The sequence below is a fragment of the Lonchura striata genome, chromosome 19, assembly GCF_046129695.1.
Source record: "Lonchura striata isolate bLonStr1 chromosome 19, bLonStr1.mat, whole genome shotgun sequence".
NCBI classification, from domain to species: Eukaryota; Metazoa; Chordata; class Aves; order Passeriformes; family Estrildidae; genus Lonchura; species Lonchura striata.
The window spans coordinates 1,778,174-1,793,237 of record NC_134621.1 but is presented as its reverse complement, the minus strand read 5'-3'; the positions used below and the strand labels follow the sequence as shown (position 1 = coordinate 1,793,237).

At 49.7% G+C, this 15,064-nt stretch overlaps 3 protein-coding genes across 4 annotated transcripts; 1 reads left to right on the top strand and 2 right to left on the bottom strand.

The window, feature by feature from the left end:
• Positions 1 to 2,389: 2,389 nt before the first annotated feature.
• Positions 2,390 to 12,590, bottom strand: SCO1 (synthesis of cytochrome C oxidase 1). Of its 2 annotated transcripts, XM_077787322.1 has the most exons (7): positions 12,495 to 12,590; positions 11,609 to 11,668; positions 6,314 to 6,404; positions 4,989 to 5,186; positions 4,699 to 4,791; positions 4,475 to 4,590; positions 2,390 to 3,346 (listed from the first exon to the last, which is right to left on the bottom strand). In XM_077787322.1, exons 2-7 carry the CDS (start codon positions 11,636 to 11,638, stop codon positions 3,218 to 3,220), a joined length of 657 nt encoding a protein of 218 aa, XP_077643448.1. In that variant the 5' UTR covers positions 11,639 to 11,668; positions 12,495 to 12,590; the 3' UTR covers positions 2,390 to 3,217. The 2 variants fall into 2 exon arrangements, with proteins under 2 accessions (XP_077643448.1, XP_031362266.2); XM_031506406.2 differs by lacking the exons at positions 11,609 to 11,668; positions 12,495 to 12,590 and adding an exon at positions 6,484 to 6,553.
• Positions 6,741 to 9,656, top strand: ADPRM (ADP-ribose/CDP-alcohol diphosphatase, manganese dependent). Its single transcript, XM_021538710.3, has 3 exons — positions 6,741 to 7,299; positions 7,729 to 7,845; positions 8,260 to 9,656. Exons 1-3 carry the CDS (start codon positions 6,744 to 6,746, stop codon positions 8,544 to 8,546), a joined length of 960 nt encoding a protein of 319 aa, XP_021394385.2. The 5' UTR covers positions 6,741 to 6,743; the 3' UTR covers positions 8,547 to 9,656.
• TMEM220 (transmembrane protein 220) lies at positions 12,516 to 14,941 on the bottom strand. Its single transcript, XM_031506393.2, has 3 exons — positions 14,751 to 14,941; positions 13,715 to 13,775; positions 12,516 to 12,618 (listed from the first exon to the last, which is right to left on the bottom strand). Exons 1-3 carry the CDS (start codon positions 14,926 to 14,928, stop codon positions 12,591 to 12,593), a joined length of 267 nt encoding a protein of 88 aa, XP_031362253.2. The 5' UTR covers positions 14,929 to 14,941; the 3' UTR covers positions 12,516 to 12,590.
• Between the last annotated feature and the right edge of the window lie 123 nt (positions 14,942 to 15,064).

Genomic DNA, 15,064 nt, shown 5'->3' with positions numbered 1-15,064 from the left:
AAAATGTAGATATCTTCAAAGGCACTGCAGAAGGGGAGAAAGAGGAACAACATCTCCATCCACACATGACCCTGAACCAAGCTGGAGGTGAGGAAGGCTTGCTTTCTTCCTCAGGCTGTGAAGGATGAAGTGGCCCTGGGTGGCTGCACCAGGAGGTTGGACTACAGACCTCCTGAGAGTCCTTCTTATCTGAGTGCTTCCATGATCTGGACTGAAAATGCAACACAGGGCCTTTGCAATTATTTAGGACAAAGACTCTGCACCTCTTCAGGCCCTGATTCTGCCCATGCTGGTGCTGAGAACATTCCTAGAACAGCCAAGCTTCAGCCCTGTGGCTTAAGTATCACTCATTAGCTGAGCCCCTCCATGGGCTATGCAGGCAGCACATGAGGAATGTGTTGCCTTCCTTGGGTAGACAAATGGAGCCAATCCACATTCCTCAGACATCTTGTCACTGGTCCCCAGCCTGGGATGGCAGCAGCTCCTCAGCTGGGGTTATGGATGTCAGCCCTTCAGAGGAGATGCTGATTTCCACTGGAATTTCCAGGCCAGGGCTGGGTGTGCTGTGGGCACACACAGCAGAGCTCTGTGGATTGGCCCCTGCCAGGACTGTGCTTGTCACCCCCCTGTCCCTGGGGTACCCAGGGGTCCCTGCAGGCCTTGGGGAACACAGCACCAGGCTCTGACAAATCTGCTTCCCAAATGAAACCTGTCACCTGGTGCAGTTTCCAGAGAGGAGACCCACTTGGGCAGCTCAGCCCCAAGAGAGCAGCCCTGTCCCAAACCTTCCTGCCAGAGCTGAGCTCCCTCCTCATGGGGGGACACAGGGAATTTGGGTACAAGGAGTACAGAGGGAGTTTGCTTCATTTCTAATACTGGACTGGAAAAATGTTGGCTGTCTGCTGACAAAATTGAAATATTGAAATGTCTGCTGACATCTCCAAGCACCTCCAGCACATTCCCTTCCCCTCCTTGACCAGCTCTGTCTCCTCCCAGTGAGCACTTAGCAAAACCCTTGGGCCTCCTAAACATGCAGGGAACACAACTGTGCTCCCTGCTGTCACTGAACAGGGCAGGAAAATCCTAGCAGTTGCCTAAAGGACATTTTTCTTTGTTTTAATAAACAAACAAAACTCCAAATAAAGAAAAAAAAAAGCCAGAGAACAACAAAATCCCACAACCAACCACAACAACAAAAATAAAACTCCTCACTTCCAAAGAAAGTCTCCCTCCTGGAAAAGCCAAGGGAAAAGTGATTTACATGGTCAAATTGGAAGGCTGAAAAAGCAGGACATGAATTGCTCCCACTGCCATGAGGCAAGGGACAGGTCACTCCATCTGAAATCTTTCTGGGCCTTTGCCACACTCCCCACTGTCTGCCACAAGCTTCCTGGGTCAGCTGGTTCTGCCTTTCAGGGCACAGAAAGACAAGGAAAAGGACACGGCACTGCTGCCAAAACATTTGGGAGAAGAGAGGAATCTGTATTTGTCTCTGTGGTACGAGTCAGCTGCAAATGAGCTTTAGAAAAATCAGTGTAACAGGTGACTCTTCCCTGGCTGCAGGTCATGTACTGAATTTGCAAAGCCTCAGGACAGTGGTTTGCCTTGTCCAAATTCTGCTTTAACTTGGCTCAGCTGCAACACCAATTCTTTCTTCTGAGCAGGTGCTTCTAACTGATTTGTTTTATTTTTACTTACCATTGCTTCATACAATCGTGATTTTCCAGACTGTCCCTCTGTGCAGAAAAGATATTTGGCCCTAACAAACTGCAGCAATATTTAAAATACAGGCCTGATGTGACAACAGAGACCTTGAGAAGGGCAGACAAAGGCTGATTTGTCTGATTTTTGCAGAGCACAGCCACAGGATGGTAAGAGATGGGGCAGAGATGGGCCCTGAGGACTCCACAAACACAAACAAATCACAAGGGATCAAACAAATGCAGACCTGAAGGTGAAACCCATGGAAGAGAACAAGTATCCAATTTGTATAAAAATTCATGAGATGTCACTGCCCTGAAACAGGTGAAGTTTACTGTTTTTCATAATTTGGCAAAGACAGAAATTTTCCACAGGCTTTGCACCTTCCCTGTGATGGGAATTTCCTGTTCCAACCCCCACACTCAGGAGAACAACAATGCTACCTGCAGGAATATCTGTGTTCAGTCTAAGACCCTCTGGAACTCACACCAAGAGCTGTTCTGGTTTGTGTCCTGTGGGCCATTCTCTAAGATTCAGCTTAAAAAAGCACATTCAGCTCCTGATGTGCACAACTAGAAATAAATACTGCTTTCTAAAAGGAAGGAAAGCAGAGCAAGAATATGAAGTTTGACTGGTATACAAAATTCTGATGACATTCTAGTCAAACCTAAGGAAATAAAAATATATATTGCCTATACAAATCAATCTTTATTTTCAAATGCTGCACTGCATAAAATGTATCTGATTACCAGCCCTGTGCATGGACACAGCCCCCCTCCACCCTTCTCCTAGCACAAGCAGAGCAACTACACACACCATCATCTTCACCAGAAGAAAAACCTATTTGCAACTCAATTCTCTTTTCTTTATAAGTGAACAGTGTTCACGTGGAAGAACCACCAGGAAAAGACATTTCATTTCTGCATTCAGATGAAATGATCAGGTTCGCTACAGGCTGGTCCCATGTGTGGAAACTGCCAGTCCTTTCAGTGCTCTTCACCTTCTTAACCTGGATAAAGAAGCACTCTTAAGGCTCCTCTGTTCTAGGAGTGCAACTGCCTTTCTTAGAAGGCAAAACAGTGCAGAGAAACCAGAGGGCAGAGCTCCTCTGAGAATGCCATGGCCCCATCAAGTAATGGCTTTGCATCAAATAATCCTCCTGCAGTGACTGCTGTCCTTGCCAGACCAGCAATTTTTCTACCAGCAATATTTTCCCAGCAACACACACGTTCTTCCCAAGAGAGAAGTGCTTTCCATCCTTTGCTCCCAGCAATGTTTCAGAGAAGTCCCAAATTTTATTCTGTACCCGAGATCTTGTTGAAAATTATATCCATGGGGAAAGCTCTATAGAGATTTTTGGTAATGGGAATTTGCAGAAACATGGATAACCTTTCTTATTTGGAAGGAGACCAGCTTGACAGGATGTTACACTCGTGTGCTTCTGCTTTAACTCCAATGTCCAATCACAGCTAATCCCACAGGTGACATTCACAGCAATCTCTGAGGACCTCCTGCTTTAGGGTGTGTATTTTCTCATGTGTGCAGCAACAGAAGCCGAAATCTCAGCACTCTTCTTATTCTGGCCATAGTAGTCCACAAAGTCACCATCGGGGCCGAGGAGGTACATAATTATTGTGTGATCCACCTGCCAGAGAGCACAGCGAGGCGTGGTGAGAGACCACAGCATCACACCACACAGCTCAGAGGGGAAATGTGGCACTGGGCTGGGGCCAGCAGTGGGACACAGGGAACTGGGATCAGGGTCAAGACAAGCAGTGGGATACAGGTAACTGTGGGATCAGGGTCAAGACAAGCAGTGGGATACAGGTAACTGTGGGATCAGGGTCAAGACAAGCAGTGGGATAGGGCCAGCAGTGGGATATAGGGAACTGTGGGACTGGGACCAGCACTGAGATACAGAGAACTGTGGAACTGAGACACAGAGAAATGTGGTATCGGGATCCGGACCAGCAGTGGAACACAGGGAAATGCGGGATTGGGATCGGCAGTGGGATACAGGAAATGCGGGATTGGGATCAGCAGTGGAACACAGGGAAATGCGGGATTGGGATCGGCAGTGGGATACAGGGACATGAGGAATTGGGATCGGCAGTGGGATACAGGGAAATGCGGGATTGGAACAGGCAGTGGGATACAGGAAATGCGGGATTGGGATCGGCAGTGGGATACAGGGAAATGCGGGATTGGGATCGGCAGTGGGATACAGGGACGTGCGGGACAGGCGTGCCCCCTGCCGGCACACCGAAGCAGCCTCACCCATGCACATCCCGGATATTCCGATTGGATTTGTATCAAAATTAACTCCACTGCAAATTTATTTAAATGACGCTACAAGCGCTGTCTGCACCTAATCGTGACAACACCTTTCTCAGCAAAGACACAGAGTTCTGGCGCTGGAAGCCATGATTGATCAGGACTGCAATACAGCTGTGGTCTGAGTTCAGATGCATTAGAAATGACAAATCACAGCAACTTTGGAGCACGTAGAAAAAGAGCCAGTCAAGTATGTTACAGATCAGAAAGAAATTCAACTATTGCCAGGCTTGCTAGTTCCTGTGCTACTGTCTGCATTTCTGGGATTGTTCAGAACACACTTTGGTAAGGTGCTGAGCTTGTAGGAGGGCACTGTGGTTCTGACAGGTGAACACACAACTGCACACAGGACTTCAGTAAAGATCCAGTAGCCAGTTCTAAAATGTACGTGCTGCTCTTATCCACAGTCTTTCAGTAAGCAAAGGCTGCTTTTACTCACTATGTAATCGTTGTCCTCATCCTTGGGCCCTTCGCTGTAGTACACACGGTATGCTTTAGCCACTTGGTCAATCTGTGCCTTGCTACCAGTCAATCCCACCAGCTTCGGAGAAAATTCTAGATAGAAAGAAGACATTTACACATTTTGGTGAAAATAATTCCTTCAAGACACTCCTTTTTAGTGCTCTACATGCTATGAGACACAGGGGAAGCAAGCAGGAATACCTTTAACATATCTGGCAATGGCTTCTTGGCTGTCCCTCTCAGGATCGATGGTGATGAAGAGTGGGGTCAGATTAGGCAAAGACGGAATTCGATCTGTGGTATTAACAATTAGTATTTATTTTATAAAACCAGGTATCATCTCTCATCTTCCTTCAAACAAGCTCACAGCCATGAAACATCAATCCAAGCCCACCCCAAGTGACTAGACCATTTTGTGCAGTTTTATTTCTGTAATTTGTGAAGGAAGCAAGTGCCATGAGATGCAAGGCTCTGTGTCTGAATTCCCATACCGATTTCATCCACCACTGCAATCATTTTCTCCAGTTCATCAGGGCAGATGTCAGGGCAGTGAGTGAAGCCAAAGTAGATCAGCACCCACTGGCCAATGTAGTCCTTGTTGGTCCTGGGCTGTCCCTCATGACTGACAAGGGAGAAGGGCCCTCCCAACAGGGGCTTCCCAATGCCTCGGTTTCGCTCCTTCTCCAGTTCTACAAAACACAAGCGGGAATCAAACACACCCATGCCACAAGGCACAATGCTTCCAAGCCCTGGGAGCAGCCAAGTCAGACACTGCTCAGGGTCACTTCAAGATCCACCAACACCTGTCATGCAGAAACCCAACGTGCACATGCCTTCCAGAAAGAGCTCCTTTTGGACAAAATCAAATATATCACTAAATTCCTTTGAAACATGATATTATCTTTCATTGTTACCCAACCGCATTTTTGTTTAAAAAGGGAAAAAATAAAGACAAGATATCTAGCCTGCTGTGAAACAGCAAAACCAGCATCTGTTGAAAAGTGAACAATACACTAAAAGCTGCATTGCCTGTGTTTTCAACTGTAAAGGAAAAGTGTGAAATCCAAGAAAAGGAAATGTGTGGGCAGTTGCTGCAGGAGCAGGCAAAGCTCACGGTTTGCACATGAACCAGGAACCCAAGGAGCCCACAACACCCAGCTCCATGTCTGTGCTGCATAGGCTGGCACAGCCTATTTTTGAAAAGATTTTTGAAAATCTTTGCTGCACTTCATGTATTTTAAGGAATAACCTTAAAAGCAATAGCCTGTTGCATATTCATATATTCATACTGGATGCATAAATTCCTTGCAAATTAAGAACTTTTCTGGTTTTTGTCAACTTCTTCCCCTTAACCCTGGTGGTTCCATAAAGACGGAGAGAAGGTGGAAAAATGTTTGTCTTTTCTGATCAGGAAGAAGTAAGTTTTTATGGGCCCCCTTGGGCTGACATCTCTGTGTAAAGAGTCTCTTGATTATCCCATCTTCTCGCTTGAGCTTGTAACAAATTCTCTACCACAGAGCTTCTATTTTAACATTATGTTGTAACCTAAAACTACATTTAACCCACTACTTAAGAGAACTAACACAACATAACTTTCTAACATTACACATATAATATTCATCGTAACATTTGTGAGAAGCCAATCAGAAAGTATACATTTTTCACAATTACTATTTTTATACCCATTTCATTATTATTAAACTTGTAAATTTAAAAAAAAACGAGTGATTGGCGTTTTTCACAGAACGCAAAACCCCCACCATACAAACACGACCACCGCATCGTCCGAGCGCGAAACGCGCAGCCCCGCACTCACTCTCCTCCTTGCGCCGCTTCATCACCTTCATTGCGGCCAGCAGCCCCCCGCCCAGCACCACGGTGGCCGCCAGCGACCTCCAGGACACGACCTGCGGGGGGACAAGGCTCTGGTGACCGCCCGGGGCCCGCCCGCGCCCGGCCCGCGCTGCCCGCGCCGCGCTCCCTCACCCGCCCGTGCCGCGGCCCGCGGCCCGACCGCTGCGCCAGCGGGCGGCTGCGGGGAGCGGGCGGCAGCGCCCAGCCCGGCCCGGCCCGGCCCGGCCCGGCCCGGCCCGGCACGGCCCAGCCCGGCACGGCCCAGCCCCGCTCGGCCCAGCCCGGCCCGGCCCGGCCCGGCAGCCGCCACAGCCCCGCGGCCGCCCGCAGCCGCCACAGCGCCGCCATGCTGCCGCCGGGCGCACCGCCCCTTCCGGCCCGCCCGCTCCGCCATGCAGGCCGCGCCGCCGCGCCTCGCCCTCGGGCTGGTGGCTGACGTGCAGTTCGCGGACGCGGAGGACGGGCACGACTTCGGCGGCTGCCGGCGGCGCTACTACCGGCACAGCCTGCGCTTGCTGCGGGAGGCGGTGCGGGAGTGGGCCGGGGAGAGCCCGCCCGTAGGCTTGGTGCTGCAGCTGGGCGATTGCATCGACGGGCAGAACGCCCTGCGCGGCGAGGCCGAGAGCGCCTTGCAGCGGGTGCTGGAGGTGCTGGGGCAGCTCTCGGTGCCGGTGCACCACGCCTGGGGCAACCACGAGCTCTACAACTTCAGCCGGGCCCGGCTGGCGCGCAGCGGGCTGTACAGCCGGGCCGCGGCGGGCTCGCACGGGCCCGCGGACCCGGAGTGCCACGCGTATCACTGCAGCCCGGCTCCGCGGCTCCGCCTCGTCGTGCTCGACAGCTACGACACCAGCACCCTGGGCAGGGACCCCGGCAGCCCCCGCTGCCAGGAGTCCCTGCGGCTGCTGCGGGAGAAGAACCACAACGATGATCTCAACAGCCCCGAAGGTACCTCCGGGCTTGGCCGGGGCGCGGGCGGCCGAAGCTTGGCTGTGCGGAGCTGCCGGTGCTGACAGCGGGATGACAGCATCGTGTGCCCCGTTGATGCCCAGCTCCGTCGCTTCCCTGCCCATCCCCGCCCCGGTGCTGCCGCGGTGCCCTGCTCTGTGCCCCGCAGAGCACCGAGTTGTGCCCACCCTGTCCCATGCCGCGGGGAAACACAACAGTGGGAACCCTGTTTGGGTAGTGTGGCCAAAATTCCTGAAAATATCAACAAATAATCTTTGTGCAAGGGGGCTGGAATTCTGATCCAGGGAATGCAAAAAAAAAGCCCCAAAGGTTGTGAGAGTAAACCAACCATCAGCAGATTGACCTAAGGCAAATAGAGTAGGCATGGGAGGTGTATGCGTTTGTGCCTAACCTTCTTCTTCATTGCAGGGCTCAAAGAACCTCATTTTGTAGCATTTAATGGAGGATTTAGTCAAGCCCAGCTGGACTGGTTTGATGAAGTCCTCAAGTTCTCTGATGAAAACCAAGAAAAGGTTATAGTTATGGGTAGGTAGATACGGAGGGAGATAAATAGACAATCAGAATGGTTTGTGTTAGAAGGGTGCTTAAAGCTAATCTGGTTCCAACCCCTGTGTTTGATGGGGTTGTACAAAGGAAGCTCTCAGCAGCTCCTCTCAGAAAACTCATTTCTGTGGGTGGTTTCTTCCCTCCTCTCCAAATACCAATTAATGCAAAACCAGCACAACTCCCATGAAATACGAGAGAAAAAAAAAAGCTAGCCCATATATGTTAGCTGTAGTTGGTCTGCTGAGGTACAGATGGAACCCCTGAAAGAGCAGAACAGCAACCACACCTCACTCTGGGGGCGAGCTTTCTGTACTCAGTGGGATGGCTGAAGTTCCCAACCATGAGCAGCTTTGGTACAGTTTAACTATGTATTTCTTTCCCTCCGGACTGCAGCTCACGTACCCATCCATCCCTCCGCTTCCAACGGGGTTTGCCTGGCCTGGAATTACGAGGCTGCCCTGTCAGTGATCCACGCCCACGGGTGTGTGGTGTGTGTCCTCGCGGGGCACCTGCACGACGGCGCCTACTGCCAGGACTCTCACGGAGTTCACCACCTCACCTTGGAGGGGCTCATCGAGACGCCCCCCGAAAGCAACGCCTTTGGAACTATGTACGTCTACGAAGATAAACTGGTACTCAAAGGAAGGGGCAGAATTCCTGACAGAGTTATGCATTTCTGAAATACAAATGCAGATTGCTCTTCTTCAGGAAGGACTCGGACAAAAATGTAGGAGATTCAGCTGTTTGCTTTTAGAAAGCTGTGCATGGCTGATCCTTATTGCTTTAGCTCAGGTGTTTTTCTCTTGGATACAGAATTTTAGAAATTGTGTTTCTGTAAGAGAGCACCTGACTTCTTTTTGGAGAATTGAGAAGGCCGGTAATTGCAATAAGTATACTGGAATGCAGAATGTTCATTTCAAACACCCAATCCAGACTGTATTGCTACTGTGAAAAGATGCAAACTGTTGTTATCATGCTGGCATGGTAGCGTGGAGGAAGGTTTTAGAAAGGCCTTGAGAATGGTAAACTGAGGAAAAGGATACATTCATGTATGCCCCATTGTTTTAGAAAGGCCTTGGGAATGGTAAACTGAGGTAAAAGATACATTTATGTATGCTTCACTGTTTCAGGAAAGTCCCGCTTCAGCATTCCTCTGTAGACCCCCTTCTCCCCACCCCTGAGCAGTTCCCATTGGACCTGGCCCCTGGGGCGGTTCTGATGTGCCTTAGCTGAACACTGTCTCTATTGTTTAGACCTTATCTCTTAATTTTGCTGTATAAAACTGTATCTGGGCAATAGCCCAGGGCCTTTGGTCCCTGCAACCGTTCAGGCAATACAATCTATCTGGACAAGCATACCATTGGTCTCTCTGGGTCTCTTTATCTCGAATCCTAGCAAAGTGGCGGTCCAAAGAGAAGCAACACAAACCATATAACAAATATTGCTCAAAAAAAGCCCTAATGCTGTTCTCTCAGAGAGCATTAAAGCATGCAGAGTTGTACCTGCCCAGCCACATCTCTATTTATTTATTTTCTTTGAACATTACAGTAAGGTCTCATGTCTGGCTAGAATATATCTAGCCTGTAGCCTAATTCAGTCTTCCAACTTTGCTTTAAAAGACTAAAGTAATCTTCAGAGAAAGCTGAGCCTAAGGAGAGAGAGACCATGTATGCTGCACCATGGAATGCTGCACATACTCAGGCTGTGCTGTGTGTGCACAGCTGGGATCTCCTGCAGCATGCTGAGAGTGGCATCTGACACCCATGTAAATAAAAGTGTTGTGTGTTACACCTGGAGCTGTCCTGGCTCTGTCCCTGCCAGCTCCTGAGTCCAGTGTATTCACCTGTGCTTCCTTCTCCAGGATGGACAGTGGGACATGCTGCTGCAGGGCTACTGTATGGGTCCTGCTTTCCAAGAAAAATTAGGTGAGCAGCAGAGTTGTGACAGTGCCCACATCTGCTGGTGACAGGCTTGAATATACATCTCCCGGAAAATAAAATATTCTGTAAGTTTTCTTACAAAAATATTGTTTATTACTCAGTAAAACCAGTGACTTTCAGTTAAAGATAGTAGCAAAAATATTTTTTCAGACATATTCTACGTATGATTTTAGCACAGGACAGAGATAGACTGCTCAATTTTCCAGTAAGTCTGAAATGGATTGTCCAGGCACATTTTTGAAAGTTCTATGGCTGTAGATAGTCATTTATTAAAACAGTATTTGCTTTATTTGTCCCTTATGTTACAGAATAGTAGATTTCCCAAACTACAAGGTGACTGGAGAGTGATCCAGGGAGATAGTGATATCTTGAATATACCATCAGAACAGACATTAGCTCAATGGTGTTTGGAAAATCTAAGAACCAGCAAGGTGAACAGTTTCCATAGAAAAACTCCTCACTCAGATTTGACAGTGATCCTCAATATTTTACCAAATCTCAACTGGCACTGCTGGAAGCAGCCAGGTATTCTTGGGTGCTATCAAACTGACACTCACCTTTCATTAAGCACCAAAAACAAAGGCAAATAAGGTCAGCATGGTTACTGTGGACTTTCTCCCATGCAGTTAAATCACAGTTTTGCAGTGTGTTGGCCAAGACTCTCTCATGTCTTTGTTAACATAAATGTACAGCCACGAAACAAAGGGAAAGAGGGCAACAACGACTGCAGCAACCAAGCGAACTCCTCCCAGGGGACTCCTGTAAGAACAGATCCAACAGAGCTGCTTCAAATCACTGAATCTCTAAGGCTAGAAAAGACCCCTATGATCACCAAGTCCAACCTTGGACTGCATACCACCACACCCACTAAACCCTATGGTGCAGTGCCACATCCAGTTGTTTTGGGTTTTTTTAACACTTCCAAGGAATGGTGACTCCACCATCTCCCTGGGCAGCCTGTGCCAATGCCTCACCTCTCTTTCAGTGAAGGAATTTCCCCTAGGGTCTAATCTCAACTTCCCCTGCCACAGTTTGAGGCTGTTTCCTCTGATCCTGTCCCTTGTTCCTTGTCCCCCACCTGGCAGCACCCTCCTGTCAGGGAGTTGTTGAGAGTGAAAAGGTCCCCTCTGAGCCTCCTCCAGACTGAGCCACTCCATCTCCCTTGGTGACTCCTGGTGCTCCAGACCCTTCCCCAGCTCTGTTTCCTCCCCTGGACACACTCCAGTCCCTCAAAGTCCTTTTTGAAGTGCACAAATCTGACCCCAGGGCTGGAGATGCTTCAGCAGTGCCAGCACAGGGGACAAGCACTGCCCTCATCCTGCTGACCACACCGTGGTGGGACAGGCCAGGATGTCCTTGGCCTTCCTGGCCACTGCTACAGCCACCATGTAACATTCACATCTGCCTGCAGCTGGAAGGACAGCAGAGAGCCTTTGGCCACTTCAATGGATGTATCACCAATCTTTTACTGGAGAAGCACAAAGAATTTTCTGACAACTCAGGCTACAGAAACTAGCTGGAATTAAATACAGCACCTTAAGCAAAAGGAAAATGCCCCTATTATGGCAGGGGGCCAGAAAAAGTGCTTCATATAGGCTTACATTCCCCCCTGCCCCAACTTTTATCTGTGCAAGATCCTCCAGGCTGTAGCACCAGCTGCTACAGCTTGGGCATCTGGAAGGTTCAGAGAGTGACACGAACCAGGAAAACAAGCTGCCAAAATCAATTGTGTGTGTTCAAGGAGCTAGTCACTAAATGTGAACACTGGAATGGATTATAAAAAAAGAGAAAATAAAACTTACTTTGCTGAACTGCGACAAAGACTCATCCATACTGCAACAATCACCAGACCAAACAATTCTCTAAAAAGCGAAACAAAAAACAGATCAGAAAATGATACAAACAGATGCCTATGTTTTGACAATACAAATTTTGCCTCCAAAACAGTAGTGGCTGCTCCTCTGGAGAAGTTCAATATATTTTACTTGTATTGTAATTGTAAAGGTATTTACAAAGAGTTTGGTTCACACCACAAATTTACAAATCGACATGACAGCTGAGCAGCTGCTGAAATTCCTGCCTCCACGTTTTGTTCTACTGCTGGACTTATATTCCATAGCACATTTCTCTAATTAACATAGGCAAAGCAGGCACATTTCTCTCATTAAAACAGAGCAAAGCACCATCCCAGTTTTCCAGACTGTGTTTAGGTGCAGAAAAAGCCGCCAGGGCTTCACCTCAGGACTCTGCAAACACTTGCTTTTCACACACACACTGAATGTCCAGGTGAGAAATTCTCCTTTGTCCTCAATACCTTGGAGGACTCAGCAGCCCATGCCAGATAAACATGAATTTGGTATCACCTCAAGAGTCTTCAAAACATTGATTACCACTCCCACAGCTCCAGGAAAAGAGCACAAAGCTGTTTCAGTGTGCTTGTGCCCTGGTCTCTGAAAGCCAGACAAATCCAACTGAGTGCCACAATCAGGGAGGCAATGAGTGTTCCCTTCCCTGTGTCCAAGCAGTCACTGGTTTGGAGCTTTATGGTCCCTCCTCTTTGGTCTGATTCCTCTGGACCAACAGCACTCATTGCAACAGCCCAGGAAATAAAGTTTTGGAAGGTGGCACCAGGAGGAGATGGCCTGGTGAGTGGGATTTGGGCCGGGGCAAATAAAACCCACAGCTTACCTGCCTTCCTCTTCATGAAAAATGTTTCCTTGAGCGTAAGCAAACAAAGAGCAAGCCAAGGCAATGGTCCCAACAACACAGCCAGCAGAATGAAGGTCACAGAGGCTCCTCCAAACACCATTGTCTGAGGAAAAAAATAGACTGTCAGCCACTCTCTTGAAGCGTGAAGTAAACCCATCTGGGTCTTCCACAGACCTGAGTGGTAAATACCCTTTGGTGAATTTACATAAACCTGCAGTTTTACAGAAGTTGTACTGCTATTATAATCTTTATTTTACACAGATCTGGGCACAAGGAAAACCCTAACTATGAGTTTAACGTACAGATTCTATCGACCAGCCAAAACTTCCCCTGAAATATTCAAAACCACAAGCCTTATAGTTCTGAACTTAGGAATGCTGACACTTTTTATGCTTAAGGTGGCCAGAATGCCAAGAGACTGCAATGGTGTAATTTGTGACAATACCATGCACTCCTAAAGGTTTTCTTTTTTAAGTGTGATTTTAGTCTGTTCAGCATAAGTATTCATCCAGAACAGATACAGTCACTTCGTGTATATAAAACAGCTTTATTTAAAATTATTTCCATGGAATTAAAATACAAAAATCTTAACTGTGTTCTTAAGACTTGAAACAAATCTAATCTGAATGATCCTCTGAACTGCTGTTAGCCCCCACAATACACACCACTGGAAACACAGCCTTTGAATGTTCCTACTGCTGCCCATTGCTCTGTGGGGCAGCTGCAATACCTGGCACTGAACAAGACCTTTAGCACTTTCATGGGACTGTGCAAAGCTCAGCTGCTTTTGCAGGAGGTAGATAAACAAAAACAGATTTACTACAATGAAACAAAGTCAATTGCTAAGGTCAACACAGAGCTGGATTCAAAGCATGCTCCCAGCCTTCTGCTCCAGAAGGCTTTAAACTGGAATTGGGGTGCAAAGGCAGGTTCGTCCAGCAGCTGGACTTTCTGCTGGGCTTCTCACCTGCAGAATGCCCAGCCACCAGTACTAAAGCTAAACCAGCTTCTATAGAAATAGGTCTTGCAGCTTTTTGCCCTCAGAAGGTAGTAGGATGTGTTTCTACACAGCCTGATTTTAATCTGTGGCTCAATTAAAAAAAAAAAAAACAACAAAATACCAACAAAAAAGCAACACAACAACCTTTTGAGGGCAAAATTTGAGCAGAGACTGTTTTGCACAGCAATATCATTCATACCTGTTATTGAAGGGTTGATGCTGACAAGCAGTGTCAGGGCAGCTGGCACTAAGTAGACAACCTGTTAATGACATAAATCTACTCGGTAGCAAAACTTAGCAAGCTGAGGAAGCAGAAGTGCCCAGCCACAGCAGCAGTTTGTCAGAGGCACAGAGCAGATCCCAGTCCCTCGCCCTCCAGCATGCCCTGGCACTGCTGGTGCTCATCTTCACTGCCACCACCCAAAATCCCGTCAGCCCCCAGCCAGCCCTTGTTCCTCTGCTCCTGCCTTACAGAATACTGTCTGTCTGACCAAGCACTGCAGAGCCCCTTCCCCGAATCCTGCCCCTGCTGGGACAGGGTCCTGCCCAGCCCTGCGCTCCCCAAACCCTCCACCCGTGCTGGGGCATTTTGCCCCGCGTTGGTGCCGCTGTCAGAGGGGCTGACGCAGCCCAGGCTCGCAGGGCAGCCCCTGCCCAGCCAGCAGCTCCTGTCGCACACACAGGCTGTCCCTGTCACCCGCAGCGCCCAGCCCAGCCCGGGGGCTGCCCAGTGCCCGAGGCAGGGCGGGCACAGCAGCGGGGCTCGCTCCCCGTGTCCCCCGGAGGCTCAGCCGAGCGGCAGCAGGCGGCTCTCGCTGGAGACCCAAGGCAAGCCCAGGGCCACGGGCACAGCGGGGCAGGAGGAGCGAGAGCAGCTCGCGATGCTCTGCACGGGCAAGCGATGCTCTGCCGGAGCAAGTGCACATCTGGGTGAAATAAGGCAAACCCTGGGAGCACGGTCGGATTCCAGCCGTCGCTGCAATACAGACATCGTTTTCCCGGAGTCTGCCCGCTCTTCAGCTGGGAGCCGGGACGTTTCCTCCGGCGGCCCCGGACCGGAGGCGCGTTAGCGGAGCGGGGCTGGGGCCGCCGGGACCTCCGGGCAGGAGGCGCCGAAGGGAAAGGGAAAGGGAAAGGGAAAGGGAAAGGGAAAGGGAAAGGGAAAGGGAAAGGGAAAGGGAAAGGGAAAGGGAAAGGGAAAGGGAAAGGGAAGACGAAGGGCGGCCCGTACTCACCGTCCACAGCCCCGCGTCGGGGTCGTTCACCTGCAGCGGGAGGCGCGCACTGAGAGCCCGGCCCGGCCGAGGGGAGCGGGGGGACGGAGGGGAGCCCCGGCCTCACCTGCACGGCGGCCGCCAGCCCGAAGAAAGCGGCCATGAGGAGGTTGCAGAGCCGCCACAGCCGCGCCGCCATGGCCGGGGCGGGACAGAGGGGCAGGACAGAGGGGAAGGACAGAAGGGAAGGACAGAGGGGAAGGACAGAGGGGAAGGACAGAGGGGCGGGCCGCTGCCCCGAAACGGATCCCGGTCCCGCATCCCTGCCCCGATCC

What these genes read in the sequence shown, in the direction of transcription:
- ADPRM (XM_021538710.3), top strand. Translation starts at nt 6,744, where the DNA reads ATGCAGGCCGCGCCGCCGCGCCTCGCCCTCGGGCTGGTGGCTGACGTG. An exon ending in TGATCTCAACAGCCCCGAAG is followed by an intron (nt 7,300 to 7,728) that starts GTACCTCCGGGC and finishes TCTTCATTGCAG; the next exon opens with GGCTCAAAGAACCTCATTTT. An exon ending in AGAAAAGGTTATAGTTATGG is followed by an intron (nt 7,846 to 8,259) that starts GTAGGTAGATAC and finishes TCCGGACTGCAG; the next exon opens with CTCACGTACCCATCCATCCC.
- SCO1 (XM_077787322.1), bottom strand. Translation starts at nt 11,638, where the DNA reads ATGGATGAGTCTTTGTCGCAGTTCAGCAAA. An exon ending in CTTTGTCGCAGTTCAGCAAA is followed by an intron (nt 6,405 to 11,608) that starts GTAAGTTTTATT and finishes GTCCCCCCGCAG; the next exon opens with GTCGTGTCCTGGAGGTCGCT. An exon ending in GAAGCGGCGCAAGGAGGAGA is followed by an intron (nt 5,187 to 6,313) that starts GTGAGTGCGGGG and finishes TGTGTTTTGTAG; the next exon opens with AACTGGAGAAGGAGCGAAAC.
- TMEM220 (XM_031506393.2), bottom strand. Translation starts at nt 14,928, where the DNA reads ATGGCGGCGCGGCTGTGGCGGCTCTGCAACCTCCTCATGGCCGCTTTC. An exon ending in CCGACGCGGGGCTGTGGACG is followed by an intron (nt 13,776 to 14,750) that starts GTGAGTACGGGC and finishes TGTCATTAACAG; the next exon opens with GTTGTCTACTTAGTGCCAGC. An exon ending in CATCAACCCTTCAATAACAG is followed by an intron (nt 12,619 to 13,714) that starts GTATGAATGATA and finishes TTTTTTCCTCAG; the next exon opens with ACAATGGTGTTTGGAGGAGC.